Genomic DNA, 22079 nt, shown 5'->3' on the forward strand with positions numbered 1-22079 from the left:
TGAGTGTCTCACCTCCTGACTCCCCAAAGCCTTTCCACCATCTACAAGGCACAAGGCAGGAATGTGCTGGAATACTCTCCACTTGCCTGGATGAGTGCAGCTCCAACAACACTCAAGAAGCTCGACACCATCCAGGACAAAGCAGCTCGCTTGATTGGCACCCCATCCACCACCTTAAACATTCACTCCCTCCACCACCGGCGCACCGTGGCTGCAGTGTGTACCATCTACAAGATGCACTGCAGCAACTCGCCAAGACTTCTTCGGCAGCACCTCCCAAACCCGCCACCTCTTCCACCTAGAAGGACAAGGGCAGCAGGCGCACGGGAACACCACCACCTCCAAGTTCCCCTCCAAGTCACACACCATCCTAACTTGGAAATATATCGGCCGTTCCTTCATCGTCGCTGGGTCAAAATCCTGGAACTCTCTCCCTAACAGCACTGTGGGAGCACCTTCACCACACGGACTGCAGCAGTTCAAGAAGGCGGCTCACCACCACCTTCTCAAGGGCAACGAGGGATGGGCAATAAATGCTGGCTTTGTCAACGATGCCCAGATCCTATGAACGAATATAAAAAAAGCGCCATTGTCCCCCCGATTGGCTGCGTGAGCTGGGGCCTTGCTAACTTCCCCCAGGAAACGAACGATTTGGAGGTGCAAGGTTAGATGGGCAAATGCTCAGGTTGTTGGTGGATGTTGATCATTGCTACTTGCATATGTTTGCACCTGGATTTCATTTCCTTCTCAATCTGTTCCTAGGTTAAGTGAAGATTACATTCTCTTCTCGAACTCTGACCTCTGATCCCCGAAACCGGCCCATACAGCGGGATGAAGCCTAGGCTGTGGGCTTGGTCCGGTTACTTGCTGTATCTCTGCGTTATCGAGGGTGAGTCACTCCAGGCGAGCATCCATCATTTGCGAGTCATTTTTGCTCCAGTCAATGCCATTATTCACCTAACTCACTCCCAGGGCAGGTACAGCACGGGTTAGAAATAGAGTAAAGCTCCCTTTACACTGTCCCATCAAACACTCCCAGGGCAGGTACAGCACAGGGTTAGATACAGAGTAAAGCTCCCTTTACACTGTCCCATCAAACACTCCCAGGGCAGGTACAGCACGGGGTTAGATACAGAGTAAAGCTCCCTTTACACTGTCCCATCAAACACTCCCAGGGCAGGTACAGCACGGGGTTAGATACAGAGTAAAGCTCCCTCTACAATGTCCCATCAAACACTCCCAGGGCAGGTACAGCACGGGTTAGATACAGAGTAAAGCTCTCTCTACACTGTCCCATCAAACACTCGCAGGGCAGCTAGAGCACGGGTTAGATACAGAGTAAAGCTCCCTCTACACTGTCCCATCAAACACTCCCAGGGCAGCTACAGCACGGTTTAGATACAGAGTAAAGCTCCCTCTACACTGTCCCCATCAAACACTCCCAGGGCAGGTACAGCATGGGGTTAGATACAGAGTAAAGCTCCCTCTACACTGTCCCCATCAAACACTCCCAGGGCAGGTACAGCATGGGGTTAGATACAGAGTAAAGCTTCCACTACACTGTCCCATCCAACACTCCCAGGGCCGGGACAGCAGGGTTAGATACAAAGTAAAGCTCCCTCTACACTGTCCCATCAAACACACCAGGGCAGGTACAGCACGGGTTAGATACAGAGTAAAGCTCTCTCTACACTGTCCCATCAAACACTCCCAGGACTGGTACAGCACGGGTTCGATACAGAGTAAAGCTCCCTCTACACTGTCCCATCAATCACTCCTAGGGCAGGTACAGCACGGGTTAGATACAGAGTAAAGCTCCCTCTGCACTGTCCCATCAAACACTCCCAGGGCAGGTACAGCATGGGGTTAGATACAGAGTAAAGCTCTCTCTACACTGTCCCATCAATCACTCCTAGGGCAGGTACAGCACGGGTTAGATACAGAGTAAAGCTCCCTCTACACTGTCCCATCAAACACTCCCAGGGCAGGTACAGCACGGGGTTAGATACAGAGTAAAGCTCCCTCTACACTGTCCCATCAAACACTCCCAGGGCAGGTACAGCACGGGTTAGATACAGAGTAAAGCTCCCTCTACAGTGTCCCATCAAACACTCCCAGGGCAGGTACAGCACGGGGTTAGATACAGAGTAAAGCTTCCTCTACACTGTCCCATCAAACACTCCCAGGGCAGGTACAGCATGGGGTTAGATACAGAGTAAAGCTCCCTCTACACTGTCCTATCAAACACGGGTTAGATAGAGAATATAGCTCCCTTGATCTGGAATCACATGTTCCTGGCATGTTGTATGTTTGTTGCCGGCAGGTTCTGGGACGAGGCAGGCTTTCCGGATTCATCCGGAGAACACAAGCTCGATCGAGGGTGAGGCGAGTGTGCTGGGGTGCGAGGTTGAGGGTCTCTCGGGTCCGGTGCAGTGGGTGAAGGACGGGCTGCTGCTGGGACCAGGCCGGAACCTTCCGGGGTTCCCTCGTTACAGCGTGACTGGCAACCGTGCCGCAGGTACAAGGACCGAACCCCACTCTCCCCCAACTGTGGTTTAAATCATTCCCGGCCATTACACAGGAACAGGAGGAGGCCCATTCAGCCCCTCGAGCCTGTTACACAGGAACAGGAGGAGGCCCATTCATCCCCTCGAGCCTGTTACACAGGAACAGGAGGAGGCCCATTCAGCCCCTCGAGCCTGTTACACAGGAACAGGAGGAGGCCCATTCAGTCCCTCGAGCCTGTTACACAGGAACAGGAGGAGGCCCATTCAGTCCCTCGAGCCTGTTACACAGCAACAGGAGGAGGCCCATTCAGCCCCTCGAGCTTGTTACACAGGAACAGGAGGCGGCCCATTCAGCCCCTTCGAGCCTGTCACATTAGGAACAGGAGGAGGCCCATTCAGCCCCTCGAGCCTGTTACACAGGAACAGGAGGAGGCCCATTCAGCCCCTCGAGCCTGTTACACAGGAACAGGAGGAGGCCCATTCAGCCCCTCTAGCCTGTTACACAGGAACAGGAGGAGGCCCATTCAGCCCCTCGAGCCTGTTACACAGGAACAGGAGGAGCCCATTCAGCCCCTCGAGCCTGTTACACAGGAACAGGAGGAGGCCCATTCAGCCCTTCGTGCCTCTTACACAGGAACAGGAGGAGGCCCATTCAGCCTATCGAGCCTGTTACACAGGAACAGGAGGAGGCCCATTCAGTCCCTCGAGCCTGTTAACATTCTGGTGAATCTGCGGCCCAACCCATCCGAGGCTAGAATCTCCTTCCCGATGTGCGGTGCCGACTCTGGCATCTACTAAATCCTCAACCTTTATATCTTGGTCAACATGAAGGCCTTCGGTCCCCTCCGGAGATAATCCTCACCACAGCAGGGTTTCTGGCCTTTGCCCATCGGTCATCTGATTTACTGCCGGTCAACGTTTGCTAACCTCTCACCTCTGACCCTCCCCAGGGATTTTTAACCTCCAGATGGAGAAGGTAAGCCTAGAGGACGACGCTTCCTATCAGTGTCAGGTGGGTCGGTCGGAGTCCAGCCCGGGAATCGTCTCTCGCACTGCCTGGCTGGAGGTCCTGAGTGAGTATTGCAACACCCCGCCAAGCAAGCCAAGGTGAGAGTGACCGGACCGTCTGCATTTAGCCACGTTAGTTGAGAAACGCATTAAGGTGCGACAGTCGACTGCAATGTTCCACTCGACGTCGCGAACTGCTGCACTTTACAGAGCTGCTTGTGCTTGGCTTCCGCTTGCTCCCGGCGAAGAGACTCGAGGTGTTCGGCGCCTTCCCGGATGCTTCTCCTCCACTTTGTGCGGTCTTGGGCCAGGGGTTCCCAGGTGTCGGTGGGGATGTTACACTTTTTCAAGGGTGTCCTTGAAGCGTTTCCTCTGCCCACCTAGGGCTCTCTTGCCGTGTCGGAGCTCCGAGTAGAGCGCTTGTTTTGGGAGTCTCGTATCGGGCATGCGGACGATGTGACCCGTCCATCAGAGCTGATCGCGCGTGGTCGAGCGCCGAACACCTCGAGTCTCTTCGCTGGGAGCGAGCGGAAGCCAAGCGCAGGCAGCGCACGTCAACCCAAGCACCCCGCCCACCCGCCCCTTCAACCTCCGTCTGCCCCACCTGTGACAGAGACTGCAGGTCCCGCATTGGACTCATCAGTCACCCGAGAACTCACTTTTAATGTGGAAGCAAGTCATCCTCGGTTCCGAGGGACTGCCTAAGAGAGAGAGAGACTTCAGAGAGCACACTGCCGCCATCTCCTGTTCACCAGAGCGTAACACATGGACAGTCCGCTCTCTCTGGGTCAAGAGGACACACTGGGTGCTCAGGGTGAAAATCCGAGAGTTCTGGTTCTGAGTGCTGGACTTCACCCCCCTCCCCCCCACCCCGACCAGGGTGTCGATCCTCAGCCAATGAGTTGGAGGCGGGGCGGGTCTTAAAAGACCACCACCACCACCAACAACAACAACTTGTATTTATATAGCGCCTTTAACGTAGTAAAACACCCCAAGGTGCTGCACAGGACTATTTTAAGACATAAGATTTGACACCGAGCCACATAAGGACAAATTAGGGCAGGTGACCAAAAGCTGGGTCAAAGAGGTCGGTTTTAAGGAGCATCTTAAAGGAGGAGAGAGAGGCGGAGAGGTTTAGGGAGGGAATTCCAGAGCTCGGGGCCCAGGCGGCTGAAGGCACGGCCGCCAATGGTGGAGCGATTATAATCAGGGATGCTCAAGTGGGCAGAATTAGAGGCGCGCAGATATCTCGGGGGTTTGTGGGGTTGGAGGAGGTTACAGAGATAGGGAGGGGCCGAGAAGGCCATGGAGGGATTTGAAAACATGGATGAGAATTTTGAAATCAAGGCGCTGCTTAACCGGGAGCCAATGTAGGTCAGCGAGCACAGGGGTGATGGGCGAACAGGACTTGGTGCGAGTTAGGACACGGGCAGCCGAGTTTTGGATGACCTCAGCTTCACGGAGGGTGGAATGTGGGAGGCCAGCCAGGGGTGCGTTGGAATAGTCAAGTCTGGAGGTGACAAAAGCAGGGATGAGGGTTTCGGCAGAACATAAGAAATAGGAGCAGGAGTCGGCCATTCGGCCCTTTGAGCCTGCTCCGCCGCTCAATGAGATCACGGCTGATCTTCAACCTCAACTCCACTTTCCAGCCCGATCCCCATATCCCTCGATTCCCCGAGAGTCCAAAAATCTCTCGATCTCAGCCTTGAATATACTCAACGACTGAGCCTCCACAGCCCTCTGGGGCAGAGAATTCCAAAGATTCACCGCCCTCTGAGTGAAGAAATTCCTCCTCATCTCAGTCCTCAATGGCCGAGCCCTTATCCTGAGACTGTGCCCCCTGGTTCTAGACTCTCCAGCCAGGGGGGAAACAGCCTCTCAGCATCTACCCTGTCAATCCCCCCTGAGTATCTTATGAGGTCACCTCTCATTCTTTGAAACTCCAGAGAGCATAGCCCCAATCTACTCAACCTCTCCTCATAGGACTCATGACAAACAGAGTCTATTTAATCAGTGTCTCTACCCACGATGGCAAACGGAACTCCTGTCCGAAACTACAGTAACATCGTCCAGTAAAAGCAGGATTATCTCTCCCACCAAATTCAGCGAGCGGATTTTAGTTCCATCACACAAATTATGTGCATCAGCTCCATCGCAGTCGCTGACAGCAGTGTGACTGACAGGAGAATTGCCCAATTATTTCTGTTCTTCCCGGGGCGGGGGGTGCGTGCAGTAGGGTCAGTAACAGGAAGGCAGATTATTATCTGAACGGCAATAGATTGAGAGAAGGGGAAGTGCAACGAGACCTGGGTGTCCTTGTGCACCAGTCGCTGAAGGTAAGCATGCAGGTGCAGCAGGCGGTTAAGAAGGCAAATGGTATGTTGGCCTTCGTAGCGAGAGGGTTCGAGTACAGGAGCAAGGATGTCTTGCTGCAGTTGTACAGGGCCTTGGTGGGATCACATCTTGAGTATTGTGTGCAGTTTTGGTCGCCTTATCTGAGGAAGGATGTTCTTGCTATGGAGAGAGTGCAGCGGAGATTCACCAGACTGATACCTGGGATGGCAGGAATGATGTATGAAGAGAGATTGGGTCGATTAGGCTTATATTCGCTAGAGTTTAGAAGAATGAGAGGGGATCTCATTGAAACTTATAAAATTCTAACAGGACTGGACAGACTAGATGCAGGAAGGATGTTCCCGATGGTCGGGGAGTCCAGAACCAGGGATCACAGTCTAAGGATAAGGGGTAGGCCATTTAGGACAGAGATGAGGAGGAATTTCTTCACCCAGAGAGTGGTGAACCTGTGGAATTCTCTACCACAGAAGGCAGTTGAGGCCAATTCAATAAATATAATCAAGAAGGAGTTGGATATATTTCTTAAGGCTAAAGGGATCAAGGGATATGGGGAGAAGGCAGGGACAGGGTACTGAATTTGGATGATCAGCCATGATCTCATTGAAAGGCGGAGCAGGCTCGAGGGGCCGAATGGCCTACTCCTGCTCCTATCTTCTATGTTTCTATGTTTCTATGTAAGTATACACGGACCTCCCCCACCCGAAAGGCTCAGGGTGCAGGCTTCCCTCGTTCTTTCCCCGCTGCTAATAACCGATTCGCGTCTCTCCGCAGTTCCCCCGAGGGTTCCAAGTATCGAGGAGCTGGCGGCGCACGGACCCGTGACCTGGGTGGCGGGAGAGGAATACTCACTGACCTGCCATGCACGAGACTCGAAGCCAGAGGCCACGGTCTTCTTCACAAAGAGTGAGTGAGGCAGAGCGGGACAGGAAAGAGCGAGAAACCGGGAATAATATCATCCCCTCCTCACCCAGTCTCGCTGCTCTGTTAACCCCAGAATCTGGGGCTGACTTTAGGCTCCCGAAACATTTAGTTGCAGATATTCGCAGTTGAACTCTAACCTCTAACCGTACCTGTTGTCACTGACAGGTGGTGTGGAACTTTCCGGATCACAGACCACAGTGAACCCGGGCTCGAAACACAAACTCTTCAGCACGGTGTCGGTGATCAGGTCAGTGCAGATCCTGAGAGTACACTGTCCCAGGGCAGGTCCAGCACAGGGTTAGATACAGAGTAAAGCGCCCTCTACACTGTCCCATCAAACACTCCCAGGGCAGGTCCAGCACAGGGTTAGATACAGAGTAAAGCTCCCTCTACACTGTCCCATCAAACACTCCCAGGGCAGGTACAGCACGGGGTTAGATACAGAGTAAAGCTCCCTCTACACTGTCCCATCAAACACTCCCAGGGCAGGTACAGCATGGGTTAGATACAGAGTAAAGCGCCCTCTACACTGTCCCATCAAACACTCCCAGGGCAGGTACAGCACGGGGTTAGATACAGAGTAAAGCTCCCTCTACACTGTCCCATCAAACACTCCCAGGGCAGGTCCAGCACAGGGTTAGATACAGAATAAAGCTCCCTCTACACTGTCCCATCAAACACTCCCAGGGCAGGTCCAGCACAGGGTTAGTTACAGAGTAAAGCTCCCTCTACACTGTCCCATCAAACACTCCCAGGGCAGGTACAGCACGGGTTAGATACAGAGTAAAGCTCCCTCTGCACTGTCCCATCAAACACTCCCAGGGCAGGTCCAGCACAGGGTTAGATACAGAGTAAAACTCCCTCTACACTGTCCAATCAAACACTCCCAGGGCAGGTACAGCACGGGTTAGATACAGAGTAAAGCTCGCTCTACACTGTCCCATCAAACACTCCCGGGGCAGGTACAGCACGGGTTAGATACAGGGTAAAGCTCCCTCTACACTGTCCCATCAAACACTCCCAGGGCAGGTACAGCACGGGTTAGATACAGAGTAAAGCACCCTTTACACTGTCCCATCAAACACTCCCAGGGCAGGTACAGCACGGGGTTAGATACAGAGTAAAGCTCCCTCTACACTGTCCCATCAAACACTCCCAGGGCAGGTACAGCACGGGTTAGATACAGAGTAAAGCTCCCTCTGCACTGTCCCATCAAACACTCCCAGGGCAGGTACAGCACGGGTTAGATACAGAGTAAAGCTTCCTGCACACTGTCCCATCAAACATTCCCAAGGCAGGTCCAGCACGGGTTAGATACAGAGTAAAGCTCCCTCTACACTGTCCCATCAAACACTCCCAGGGCAGGTACAGGACGGGTTAGATACAGAGTAAAGCTCCCTCTACACTGTCCCCATCAAACACTCCCAGGACAGGTACAGCACGGGTTAGATACAGAGTAAAGGTCCCTCTACACTGCCCCATCAAACATTCCCAGGGTAGGTACAGCACGGGTTAGATACAGAGTAAAGCTCCCTCTACACTGCCCCAGCAAACACTCCCAGGGCAGGTCCAGCACGGGTTAGATACAGAGTAAAGTTCCCTCTACACTGTCCCATCAAACACTTTCAGGGCAGATGCAGCACAGGGTTAGATACAGAGTAAAGCTTCCGCTACACTGTCCCATCAAACACTCCCAGGGCAGGTACAGCACGGGTTGGATACAAAGTAAAGCTCCCTCTACACTGTCCCATCAAACACTCCCAGGGCAGGTACAGCACGGGTTAGATACAGAGTAAAGCTGCCTCTACACTGTCCCATCAAACACTCCCAGGGCAGGTACTGCACGGGTTAGATGCAGAGTAAAGCTCCCTCTACACTGCCCAGTCAAACACTCCCAGGGCAGGTACAGCATGGGGTTAGATGCAGAGTAAAGCTCCCTCTACACTGTCCCATCAAACACTCCCAGGGCAGGTACAGCATGGGGTTAGATGCAGATTAAAGATCCCTCTACACTGTCCCATCAAACACTCCCAGGGCAGGTACAGCACGGGGTTAGATACAGAGTAAAGCTCCCTCTACACTGTCCCATCAAACACTCCCAGGGCAGGTACAGCACGGGTTAGATACAGAGTAAAGCTCCCTCTAAACTGTCCCATCAAACACTCCCAGGGCATGTACAGCACGGCTTAGATACAGAGTAAGGCTCCCTCTACACTGTCCCATCAAACACTCCCAGGGCAGGTACAGCACGGGTTATATACAGAGTAAATCTCCCACTACACTGTCCCATCAAACACTCCCAGGGCAGGTACAGCATGGGTTAGATACAGAGTAAAGCTCCCTTTACACTGTCCCATCAAACACTCCCAGGGCAGGTACAGCACGGGTTAGATACAGAGTAAAGCTCGCTCTACACTGTCCCATCAAACACTCCCAGGACAGGTACAGCACGGGTTAGATACAGTGTAAAGCTCTCTCTACACTGTCCCATCAAGCACTCCCAGGGCAGGTACAGCAGGGGTTAGATACAGAGTAAAGCTCCCTCTACACTGTCCCATCAAACACTCCCAGGGCAGGTACTGCACGGGTAAGATACAGAGTAAAGCTCCCTCTAAACTACCCCATCAAACACTCCCGGGGCAGGTACAGCATGGGGTTAGATACAGAGTAAAGCTCCCTCTACACTGTCCCATCAAACACTCTCAGGGCAGATACAGCAGGGGTTAAATACAGAGTAAAGCTCTCTCTACACGGTCCCATCAAGCACTCCCAGGGCAGGTGCAGCACGGGGTTAGATACAGAGTAAAGCTCCCTCTACACTGTCCCCATCAAACACTCCCAGGACAGGTACAGCACGGGGTTAGATACAGATTAAAGCTCCCTCTACACTGTCCCCATCAAACACTCCCAGGGCAGGTACAGCACGGGTTAGATACAGAGTAATGCTCCCTCTATACTGTCCCATCAAACACTCCCAGGGCAGGTACAGCACAGATTAGATACAGAGTAAAGCTCCCTCTACACTGTCCCATCAAACACTCCCAGGGCAAGTACAGCACGGGTTAGATACAGAGTAAAGCTCCCTCTACACTGTCCCATCAAACACTCCCAGGGCAGGTACAGCACGGGTTAGATGCAGAGAAAAGCTCCCTCTACTCTGTCCCATCAAACACTCCCAGGGCAGGTACAGCACGGGTTAGATACGGAGTAAAGCTCCCTCTACACTGTCCCATCAAACACTCCCAGGGCAGGTACAGCATGGGGTTAGATGCAGAGTAAAGATCCCTCTACACTGTCCCATCAAACACTCCCAGGGCAGGTACAGCACGGGGTTAGATACAGAGTAAAGCTCCCTCTACACTGTCCCATCAAACACTCCCAGGGCAGGTACAGCATGGGTTAGATACAAAGTAAATCTCCCTCTACACTATTACGTCCATGAATGATTGAGACACGGACAGCAGGAGTTGAACAAAACACTTCTTTACTGATGGAAGTCAATAGTGAAACTGAAAACAACAGAGGCTCACTAGCGCCTTTTATACAAGGGTGGTCACTGCTGGTACTGCAGTCTGAGACCAGTTATTCTCTTAAAGGTACATACACAACAATTCCTCCCCTTTTAGATAAACAGTACATAACATTCATTTAACAACTAAATGATAACTAATTACAATCACAATTACGGTTGCTAGATACATTGGTTAAGTTTAAGCAATTATAAGTTCAGTCTTTGAGGAGGTTTCCTAATTCTGTCTGGATAACGCCTCTTTGGAGTATCAGGTTCTTCTGGCAATGTTGAGTCAGAATCAATGTCGTTGTTTGGTTCATCTGCTTCCAATATTACCAGTTCTGCGGTAGCTGCAATTGGAACGTCGATTTCATTACCAGGTGTATCAGATCGTGGTGTGGAGTTGACGTTTTCCAGTGACTCTAGAATCTGGTCAGCATGGCATCTTACAATGCTCTCCCCAACGTCCACGGTATACATGAGAGGTCCTTGTCGTGTACAAATCATTCCTGGCTGCCATTTCTCAGTGCGGTAGTCCCGGGCCAAAACTGGTTGACCTATCTTAAAACTCCTGGTCGGCCTTTCATTCATATTCTGAAACTGCCTGTTCTCCACATCTCTTCGGACGTTTGGCTTAACCAAATCCAAGCGGCATCGTAGTCTTCGATTGAAGAACATCATGGCTGGAGTTTGGTTGGTAACCGCATGTGTCGCATTCCGGTAGGCAAACAAGAAGTTGTCCACCTTGTGTTGTAGGGGTATATCTTCATTACACATTGCCTTGATAGCCTTCTTGAATGTTTGGACAAACCTCTCGGCCAATCCATTAGTGGCTGGATGATATGGGGCAGATGTGTAATGCTTAACACCATTGTTCTTTAAGAACCTCCGGAACTCTTCAGACACAAACTGTGGTCCATTGTCAGAGCAAATCTGTTCAGGCAGCCCATTCCTGGCGAATATGGTTCGTAAAACTGTGATAGTTTTTTCCGTGGTGGTTGAGGACATTTTTATTACCTCTGGCCACTTTGAATGTGCATCCACCGCAATTAAAAACATCGAGTCCATGAAGGGACCAGCAAAATCAATGTGCACCCTTTGCCATGGAGATGAGGGCCACTCCCATGGATGCAGAGGAGCTTGTGGTGGGGCGTTTTGGACCTTCTGGCATCCTGCACAGCTCTTGGTCATCTCTTCGATTTCTCTATCAATTCCCGGCCACCACACAAGCGCTTTGGCTAAGTTCTTCATTTTTACCCCACCCAGATGACCCTCATGAAGCTCATTGAGCACTCTATCCGTCAACTTAGGTGGAATTACTACTCTGGATCCACACATCAAGGTTCCTCTGCACACTGACAGCTGTTCTCTTCTCGGCGAGAATGCTGGCAGCAGTGGTTCGCCATGTGCTGGCCATCCCTTCACCGTTAAATCATAGACCCGTGATAGTGTCGGGTCATTCCGTGTTTCCTTTTCTATGTTTGCATTCGTCACAGGGAGACATTCGACTATGGTCGAGTGGAATAACTCCATTGGATCCACTGCAAGGTCTTCTTCTTCCACCGTCGGCAACGGTAGGCGTGATAATCCATCAGCATTTCCATGCTGTTTAGTTCCTTTGTACTCGATGTCATATTGGTGTGCCCCTAGGAAAAGGGACCACCTCTGCAGCCGTTGTGCTGTCATTATCGGTACGCCCTTCTGAGGGTTGAAAATGGAGACAAGAGGTTGATGATCGGTTAGTAGAGTAAATTTTTGACCGTGCAGGTAGTGATTGAACTTCTTCACCCCCCACACTAGGCCGAGGGCCTCTCTGTCAATCTGGGCATAGTTACGCTCGGCAGAAGTTAACGAGCGTGACGCAAAAGCTATCGGCCTCTCTAAACCATCAAGGAATTTATGTGACAGTACCGCCCCAATGCCGTAGGGAGACGCATCACACGCCAGTCTGATCGGCAGTGCTGGGTTGTAGTGAGCCAATACTTCCCTTGAAGTGATTAAGTCCTTACTCTTCTGAAAGGCCCGCTTACAATCATCGCTCCATTTCCATGCTACCCCCGTTCGTAGCAGGGCGTTCAGTGGGTGCAGAATTGTCGACAAATTCGGCAAAAACTTATGGTAGTAATTCACCAATCCGAGGAATGACCTCAGTTGCGACACATTTTCAGGCGCTGGGGCCTTAACAACCGCTTCAATTTTGTCAGGGGGCTTATGTAACCCCTCTTCATCAATCACGTGGCCACAATACGATATCTGTTTCTTAAAAAATTCGCACTTGGGGCGGTTGGCTCGCAGCCCATGTTCCCGTAGTCTAGTGAGCACCTGTTCTAGGTTGTTAAGGTGTTCACTGTCATCTTCACCTGTCACAAGGATGTCGTCCAAGTAACACTGAGTCCCCGGAATCCCTTGCAGGACTTGTTCCATCGCTCTTTGCCACATCGCCGGAGCCAATGCTACTCCGAATACCAATCGATGATACTGGTAAAGACCTTTGTGAGTGTTTATCGTGAGATACTTCCTAGAGGACTCTTCAACCTCCATCTGCAAATATGCTTGTGCTAGGTCAATTTTTGTAAAACGCTTCCCTCCAGACAGTGAGGCGAAGATGTCTTCTATCCTTGGAAGAGGATATTGTACTGTGTGAAGGACTGGGTTCACCGTCACCTTGAAATCCCCACAGATGCGAATTTTCCTTGGCTCCCCGGACTTATTGCTTAACGTTTTCTTCATGACAGGAACGATGGGTGTCGCCCACTCGCTCCAGTCGACCTTAGACAACACGCCTGCCTTCTCCAGATTCTCCAGCTCTGCCTCGACGGCTGGGCGAATTGCATATGGTACCGGTCTTGCTTTGAAAAACTTGGGGAACTGCATTCTCTTCTATTTTTATCGAGGCGGTTATGCCTTTAAGCGTGCCCAGTTCTTGTTGAAATACCTCTTTGGCGTTAGCTAAGATTGTTGACAATCGTCCAGGAGTGACGTCTTCATTTTTTTTACCGTCCACCGTCATTGCATGAATGGAGTGCCAATCTAAGTTTATCTTCCTGATCCATTCCCGTCCCAATAACGGTGGTCCACCATTTGGCAGTATGTAGAGATACAATTTCCGTATTTCCTTGCAGTTGTATTCGACAGGCACCCTTATTTTTCCTCTGGGGTATACTTTTTGCCCCGTATACGTCGTCAAGATGATGGATGTCTCTCTCAAGGGTATGTGTGAAAATAGCCGCTCGTAGTCTCGTCGATTCATGATGGTTAGCGCTGATCCTGTATCCAATTCCATTTTAACTTGGGACCCTGCTATCGTGAGGGTGACCCAAATGGTTCGGTGATCCTCTTTTGCGATTACATTGTGAAGTTTGAGACAGCTTAGTCTCCTGTTCCTGGATTCACTATCGCTCATCTGGTCTTCGGAACTACTGTCCGTCATCTTTTGTACTCTCTTGTACGGTTCCTTAGTAGCCTTTTTGTTGTCGCTGGTCTTCTTCCCAGACCTGCAAACTCGTGCAATGTGTCCCATCTTCCCGCATTGCCTGCATATTTTGTCTTTGGACCAGCAGTCCTTCTGGTCATGGTTAGTTCTGCCGCAGCGATAACATTTTGCAAATCCCCGTGTCATTTCGTGGGTGCCGTATTCCTGTGGTTTTTGTTGAATTTCTGCAGCTCCCCTGGCTGCTGCTTCATACGATACTGCCACGCTGAAAGCCTTATCTAGCATCAGCTCTTTCTCTGAGAGTAACTTCTTCTGTGTTCCTTCACTCAGGAGTCCACAGACAAATTTGTCCCGTAGGGTACCTGCCAGTCCTGCTCCGAACTGGCAGTGCTTTGATAGCTTGCATAGTTCCGTAAGGTAATCAGCATTGCTCTCATCTTTATGCTGAGTTCTCCTGTGGAATTTAAATCTTTCTGCTATCAACAGCGGTGCAGGGTTTAGGTGTTCCTGTAGGACAGCAACAATTTCTTTAAAACTCTTCGCCTTCAGTTTGGCTGGAGTAATCAGGTCCCGCAATAGGCCGTACGTTCTAGCGCCCATTAAGTTTAGCAATATCGATGCCTTTTTCTCCTCCGCTATTTCGTTTGCCTCAAAATATACCTCGACTCTTTCCACATACGTGGTCCAGTCCTCTATTGTATTATCAAAAGCAGTGATACAGCCAGTCTTCGGCATCTTGCAAATCTAAAATGGCGCCTCCCGCGCTTTGCCTTCTTCCCTGATTTAACAAAATGGCGCCTCCCGCGCTTTGCCTTCTTCCCCGTTGATTAAGATGGCGCCTCCCGTGCTTTGCCTTCTTCCCCGCTGTTGTTAGCGCTGCTTTCCGCGGTTCCCGTTGCAACCTGCAGCTCCTCGCGGTTTCTTGCGCGTTTAATATTTCTTTTTTTAAAATTATTTTCCCATCGTGGAACAACCCTGTGGGACTCTTGCCTCCCTCTTCGCGGGTCTATACGCAGCCCGGCTTTGTAGCACCGGCCGCGCCCTGTGAGCTCCACCCTCTCTCTCTCTTCTTCCCGACAACGCTGCTCGGCCCCATTGCAAAGCCACCCGCTCGAGTTCACGACCGCCGCAGCCCAGGAAGGACCAGTGCACTACCTGCCACCAGCCCGATTAGCTGAAGCACCGTCGACAGGAACCAGGCCCCGCTTCCGACAGTTTCTCCAGCAATCTTCAACTCTGCAACACAGGGCGGATGCCCACGGTCGACGCCCGTTTCTACTGCCTCTTACTTTATTTTCTTTCTGGCCTCGACCTCTGCTCACTTCGCTGTAGGAATGGATCCCAGGAGGTGGTGCAGACTGCAGGTAGGTTCGTATCTGCTCGTCGCCAGTATTACGTCCGTGAATGATTGAGACACGGACAGCAGGAGTTGAACAAAACAACGTCTTTACTGATGGAAGTCAATAGTGAAACTGAAAACAACAGAGGCTCACTAGCGCCTTTTATACAGGGGTGGTCACTGCCGGTACTGCAGTCTGAGACCAGTTATTCTCTTAAAGGTACATACACAACATACACTGTCCCATCAAACACTCCCAGGGCAGGTACAGCACGGGTTAGATACAGAGTAAAGCTCCCTCTGCACTGTCCCATCAAACACTCCCAGGGCAGGTCCAGCACAGGGTTAGATACAGAGTAAAACTCCCTCTACACTGTCCAATCAAACACTCCCAGGGCAGGTACAGCACGGGTTAGATACAGAGTAAAGCTCGCTCTACACTGTCCCATCAAACACTCCCGGGGCAGGTACAGCACGGGTTAGATACAGGGTAAAGCTCCCTCTACACTGTCCCATCAAACACTCCCAGGGCAGGTACAGCACGGGTTAGATACAGAGTAAAGCACCCTTTACACTGTCCCATCAAACACTCCCAGGGCAGGTACAGCACGGGGTTAGATACAGAGTAAAGCTCCCTCTACACTGTCCCATCAAACACTCCCAGGGCAGGTACAGCACGGGTTAGATACAGAGTAAAGCTCCCTCTGCACTGTCCCATCAAACACTCCCAGGGCAGGTACAGCACGGGTTAGATACAGAGTAAAGCTTCCTGCACACTGTCCCATCAAACATTCCCAAGGCAGGTCCAGCACGGGTTAGATACAGAGTAAAGCTCCCTCTACACTGTCCCATCAAACACTCCCAGGGCAGGTACAGGACGGGTTAGATACAGAGTAAAGCTCCCTCTACACTGTCCCCATCAAACACTCCCAGGACAGGTACAGCACGGGTTAGATACAGAGTAAAGGTCCCTCTACACTGCCCCATCAAACACTCCCAGGGTAGGTACAGCACGGGTTAGATACAGAGTAAAGCTCCCTCTACACTGCCCCAGCAAACACTCCCAGGGCAGGTCCAGCACGGGTTAGATACAGAGTAAAGTTCCCTCTACACTGTCCCATCAAACACTTTCAGGGCAGGTACAGCACGCGTTGGATACACAGTAAAGCTCCCTCTACACTGTCCCATCAAAAACTCCCAGGGCAGGTACAGCACGGGTTAGATACAGAGTAAAGCTGCCTCTACACTGTCCCATCAAACACTCCCAGGGCAGGTACTGCACGGGTTAGATGCAGAGTAAAGCTCCCTCTGCACTGCCCAGTCAAACACTCCCAGGGCAGGTACAGCATGGGGTTAGATGCAGAGTAAAGCTCCCTCTACACTGTCCCATCAAACACTCCCAGGGCAGGTACAGCATGGGGTTAGATGCAGATTAAAGATCCCTCTACACTGTCCCATCAAACACTCCCAGGGCAGGTACAGCACGGGGTTAGATACAGAGTAAAGCTCCCTCTACACTGTCCCATCAAACACTCCCAGGGCAGGTACAGCACGGGTTAGATACAGAGTAAAGCTCCCTCTAAACTGTCCCATCAAACACTCCCAGGGCATGTACAGCACGGCTTAGATACAGAGTAAGGCTCCCTCTACACTGTCCCATCAAACACTCCCAGGGCAGGTACAGCACGGGTTATATACAGAGTAAATCTCCCACTACACTGTCCCATCAAACACTCCCAGGGCAGGTACAGCATGGGTTAGATACAGAGTAAAGCTCCCTTTACACTGTCCCATCAAACACTCCCAGGGCAGGTACAGCACGGGTTAGATACAGAGTAAAGCTCGCTCTACACTGTCCCATCAAACACTCCCAGGGCAGGTACAGCACGGGTTAGATACAGTGTAAAGCTCTCTCTACACTGTCCCATCAAACACTCCCAGGGCAGGTACAGCAGGGGTTAGATACAGAGTAAAGCTCCCTCTACACTGTCCCATCAAACACTCCCAGGGCAGGTACTGCACGGGTAAGATACAGAGTAAAGCTCCCTCTAAACTACCCCATCAAACACACCCGGGGCAGGTACAGCATGGGGTTAGATACAGAGTAAAGCTCCCTCTACACTGTCCCATCAAACACTCTCAGGGCAGATACAGCAGGGGTTAAATACAGAGTAAAGCTCTCTCTACACGGTCCCATCAAACACTCCCAGGGCAGGTGCAGCACGGGGTTAGATACAGAGTAAAGCTCCCTCTACACTGTCCCCATCAAACACTCCCAGGACAGGTACAGCACGGGGTTAGATACAGATTAAAGCTCCCTCTACACTGTCCCCATCAAACACTCCCAGGGCAGGTACAGCACGGGTTAGATACAGAGTAATGCTCCCTCTATACTGTCCCATCAAACACTCCCAGGGCAGGTACAGCACAGATTAGATACAGAGTAAAGCTCCCTCTACACTGTCCCATCAAACACTCCCAGGGCAAGTACAGCACGGGTTAGATACAGAGTAAAGCTCCCTCTACACTGTCCCATCAAACACTCCCAGGGCAGGTACAGCACGGGTTAGATGCAGAGAAAAGCTCCCTCTACTCTGTCCCATCAAACACTCCCAGGGCAGGTACAGCACGGGTTAGATACGGAGTAAAGCTCCCTCTACACTGTCCCATCAAACACTCCCAGGGCAGGTACAGCATGGGGTTAGATGCAGAGTAAAGATCCCTCTACACTGTCCCATCAAACACTCCCAGGGCAGGTACAGCACGGGGTTAGATACAGAGTAAAGCTCCCTCTACACTGTCCCATCAAACACTCCCAGGGCAGGTACAGCATGGGTTAGATACAAAGTAAATCTCCCTCTACACTATTACGTCCATGAATGATTGAGACACGGACAGCAGGAGTTGAACAAAACACTTCTTTACTGATGGAAGTCAATAGTGAAACTGAAAACAACAGAGGCTCACTAGCGCCTTTTATACAAGGGTGGTCACTGCTGGTACTGCAGTCTGAGACCAGTTATTCTCTTAAAGGTACATACACAACAATTCCTCCCCTTTTAGATAAACAGTACATAACATTCATTTAACAACTAAATGATAACTAATTACAATCACAATTACGGTTGCTAGATACATTGGTTAAGTTTAAGCAATTATCAGTTCAGTCTTTGAGGAGGTTTCCTAATTCTGTCTGGATAACGCCTCTTTGGAGTATCAGGTTCTTCTGGCAATGTTGAGTCAGAATCAATGTCGTTGTTTGGTTCATCTGCTTCCAATATCACCGATTCTGCGGTAGCTGCAATTGGAACGTCGATTTCATTACCAGGTGTATCAGATCGTGGTGTGGAGTTGACGTTTTCCAGTGACTCTAGAATCTGGTCAGCATGGCGTCTTACAATGCTCTCCCCAACGTCCACGGTATACATGAGAGGTCCTTGTCGTGTACAAATCATTCCTGGCTGCCATTTCTCAGTGCGGTAGTCCCGGGCCAAAACTGGTTGACCTATCTTAAAACTCCTGGTCGGCCTTTCATTCATATTCTGAAACTGCCTGTTCTCCACATCTCTTCGGACGTTTGGCTTAACCAAATCCAAGCGGCATCGTAGTCTTCGATTGAAGAACATCATGGCTGGAGTTTGGTTGGTAACCGCATGTGTCGCATTCCGGTAGGCAAACAAGAAGTTGTCCACCTTGTGTTGTAGGGGTATATCTTCATTACACATTGCCTTGATAGCCTTCTTGAATGTTTGGACAAACCTCTCGGCCAATCCATTAGTGGCTGGATGATATGGGGCAGATGTGTAATGCTTAACACCATTGTTCTTTAAGAACCTCCGGAACTCTTCAGACACAAACTGTGGTCCATTGTCAGAGCAAATCTGTTCAGGCAGCCCATTCCTGGCGAATATGGTTCGTAAAACTGTGATAGTTTTTTCCGTGGTGGTTGAGGACATTTTTATTACCTCTGGCCACTTTGAATGTGCATCCACCGCAATTAAAAACATCGAGTCCATGAAGGGACCAGCAAAATCAATGTGCACCCTTTGCCATGGAGATGAGGGCCACTCCCATGGATGCAGAGGAGCTTGTGGTGGGGCGTTTTGGACCTTCTGGCATCCTGCACAGCTCTTGGTCATCTCTTCGATTTCTCTATCAATTCCCGGCCACCACACAAGCGCTTTGGCTAAGTTCTTCATTTTTACCCCACCCAGATGACCCTCATGAAGCTCATTGAGCACTCTATCCGTCAACTTAGGTGGAATTACTACTCTGGATCCACACATCAAGGTTCCTCTGCACACTGACAGCTGTTCTCTTCTCGGCGAGAATGCTGGCAGCAGTGGTTCGCCATGTGCTGGCCATCCCTTCACCGTTAAATCATAGACCCGTGATAGTGTCGGGTCATTCCGTGTTTCCTTTTCTATGTTTGCATTCGTCACAGGGAGACATTCGACTATGGTCGAGTGGAATAACTCCATTGGATCCACTGCAAGGTCTTCTTCTTCCACCGTCGGCAACGGTAGGCGTGATAATCCATCAGCATTTCCATGCTGTTTAGTTCCTTTGTACTCGATGTCATATTGGTGTGCCCCTAGGAAAAGGGACCACCTCTGCAGCCGTTGTGCTGTCATTATCGGTACGCCCTTCTGAGGGTTGAAAATGGAGACAAGAGGTTGATGATCGGTTAGTAGAGTAAATTTTTGACCGTGCAGGTAGTGATTGAACTTCTTCACCCCCCACACTAGGCCGAGGGCCTCTCTGTCAATCTGGGCATAGTTACGCTCGGCAGAAGTTAACGAGCGTGACGCAAAAGCTATCGGCCTCTCTAAACCATCAAGGAATTTATGTGACAGTACCGCCCCAATGCCGTAGGGAGACGCATCACACGCCAGTCTGATCGGCAGTGCTGGGTTGTAGTGAGCCAATACTTCCCTTGAAGTGATTAAGTCCTTACTCTTCTGAAAGGCCCGCTTACAATCATCGCTCCATTTCCATGCTACCCCCGTTCGTAGCAGGGCGTTCAGTGGGTGCAGAATTGTCGACAAATTCGGCAAAAACTTATGGTAGTAATTCACCAATCCGAGGAATGACCTCAGTTGCGACACATTTTCAGGCGCTGGGGCCTTAACAACCGCTTCAATTTTGTCAGGGGGCTTATGTAACCCCTCTTCATCAATCACGTGGCCACAATACGATATCTGTTTCTTAAAAAATTCGCACTTGGGGCGGTTGGCTCGCAGCCCATGTTCCCGTAGTCTAGTGAGCACCTGTTCTAGGTTGTTAAGGTGTTCACTGTCATCTTCACCTGTCACAAGGATGTCGTCCAAGTAACACTGAGTCCCCGGAATCCCTTGCAGGACTTGTTCCATCGCTCTTTGCCACATCGCCGGAGCCAATGCTACTCCGAATACCAATCGATGATACTGGTAAAGACCTTTGTGAGTGTTTATCGTGAGATACTTCCTAGAGGACTCTTCAACCTCCATCTGCAAATATGCTTGTGCTAGGTCAATTTTTGTAAAACGCTTCCCTCCAGACAGTGAGGCGAAGATGTCTTCTATCCTTGGAAGAGGATATTGTACTGTGTGAAGGACTGGGTTCACCGTCACCTTGAAATCCCCACAGATGCGAATTTTCCTTGGCTCCCCGGACTTATTGCTTAACGTTTTCTTCATGACAGGAACGATGGGTGTTGCCCACTCGCTCCAGTCGACCTTAGACAACACGCCTGCCTTCTCCAGATTCTCCAGCTCTGCCTCGACGGCTGGGCGAATTGCATATGGTACCGGTCTTGCTTTGAAAAACTTGGGGAACTGCATTCTCTTCTATTTTTATCGAGACGGTTATGCCTTTAAGCGTGCCCAGTTCTTGTTGAAATACCTCTTTGGCGTTAGCTAAGATTGTTGACAATCGTCCAGGAGTGACGTCTTCATTTTTTTTACTGTCCACCGTCATTGCATGAATGGAGTGCCAATCTAAGTTTATCTTCCTGATCCATTCCCGTCCCAATAACGGTGGTCCACCATTTGGCAGTATGTAGAGATACAATTTCCGTATTTCCTTGCAGTTGTATTCGACAGGCACCCTTATTTTTCCTCTGGGGTATACTTTTTGCCCCGTATACGTCGTCAAGATGATGGATGTCTCTCTCAAGGGTATGTGTGAAAATAGCCGCTCGTAGTCTCGTCGATTCATGATGGTTAGCGCTGATCCTGTATCCAATTCCATTTTAACTTGGGACCCTGCTATCGTGAGGGTGACCCAAATGGTTCGGTGATCCTCTTTTGCGATTACATTGTGAAGTTTGAGACAGCTTAGTCTCCTGTTCCTGGATTCACTATCGCTCATCTGGTCTTCGGAACTACTGTCCGTCATCTTTTGTACTCTCTTGTACGGTTCCTTAGTAGCCTTTTTGTTGTCGCTGGTCTTCTTCCCAGACCTGCAAACTCGTGCAATGTGTCCCATCTTCCCGCATTGCCTGCATATTTTGTCTTTGGACCAGCAGTCCTTCTGGTCATGGTTAGTTCTGCCGCAGCGATAACATTTTGCAAATCCCCGTGTCATTTCGTGGGTGCCGTATTCCTGTGGTTTTTGTTGAATTTCTGCAGCTCCCCTGGCTGCTGCTTCATACGATACTGCCACGCTGAAAGCCTTATCTAGCATCAGCTCTTTCTCTGAGAGTAACTTCTTCTGTGTTCCTTCACTCAGGAGTCCACAGACAAATTTGTCCCGTAGGGTACCTGCCAGTCCTGCTCCGAACTGGCAGTGCTTTGATAGCTTGCATAGTTCCGTAAGGTAATCAGCATTGCTCTCATCTTTATGCTGAGTTCTCCTGTGGAATTTAAATCTTTCTGCTATCAACAGCGGTGCAGGGTTTAGGTGTTCCTGTAGGACAGCAACAATTTCTTTAAAACTCTTCGCCTTCAGTTTGGCTGGAGTAATCAGGTCCCGCAATAGGCCGTACGTTCTAGCGCCCATTAAGTTTAGCAATATCGATGCCTT

The 22079-nt window shown here is 50.5% G+C and overlaps 1 protein-coding gene across 1 annotated transcript in view; it reads left to right on the top strand.

Annotated features, from left to right (window-relative positions):
* The first annotated feature begins 766 nt into the window (after positions 1-766).
* Positions 767-22079, top strand: part of nphs1 (NPHS1 adhesion molecule, nephrin) — a 152461-nt gene continuing 131148 nt past the window's right edge. Inside the window, exons 1-5 of the mRNA XM_086002484.1 lie at positions 767-889; positions 2324-2518; positions 3458-3580; positions 6642-6773; positions 6957-7038. Of these exons, the coding sequence (XP_085858610.1) occupies positions 832-889; positions 2324-2518; positions 3458-3580; positions 6642-6773; positions 6957-7038 (590 nt within the window). The 5' untranslated portion in view covers positions 767-831. The remainder of the gene's footprint in view (positions 890-2323; positions 2519-3457; positions 3581-6641; positions 6774-6956; positions 7039-22079) is intronic.

The sequence above is a fragment of the Somniosus microcephalus genome, chromosome 12 (assembly GCF_052327205.1).
Source record: "Somniosus microcephalus isolate GS21.2 chromosome 12, FLI_Smic_1.0, whole genome shotgun sequence".
Lineage (NCBI taxonomy): Eukaryota > Metazoa > Chordata > Chondrichthyes > Squaliformes > Somniosidae > Somniosus > Somniosus microcephalus.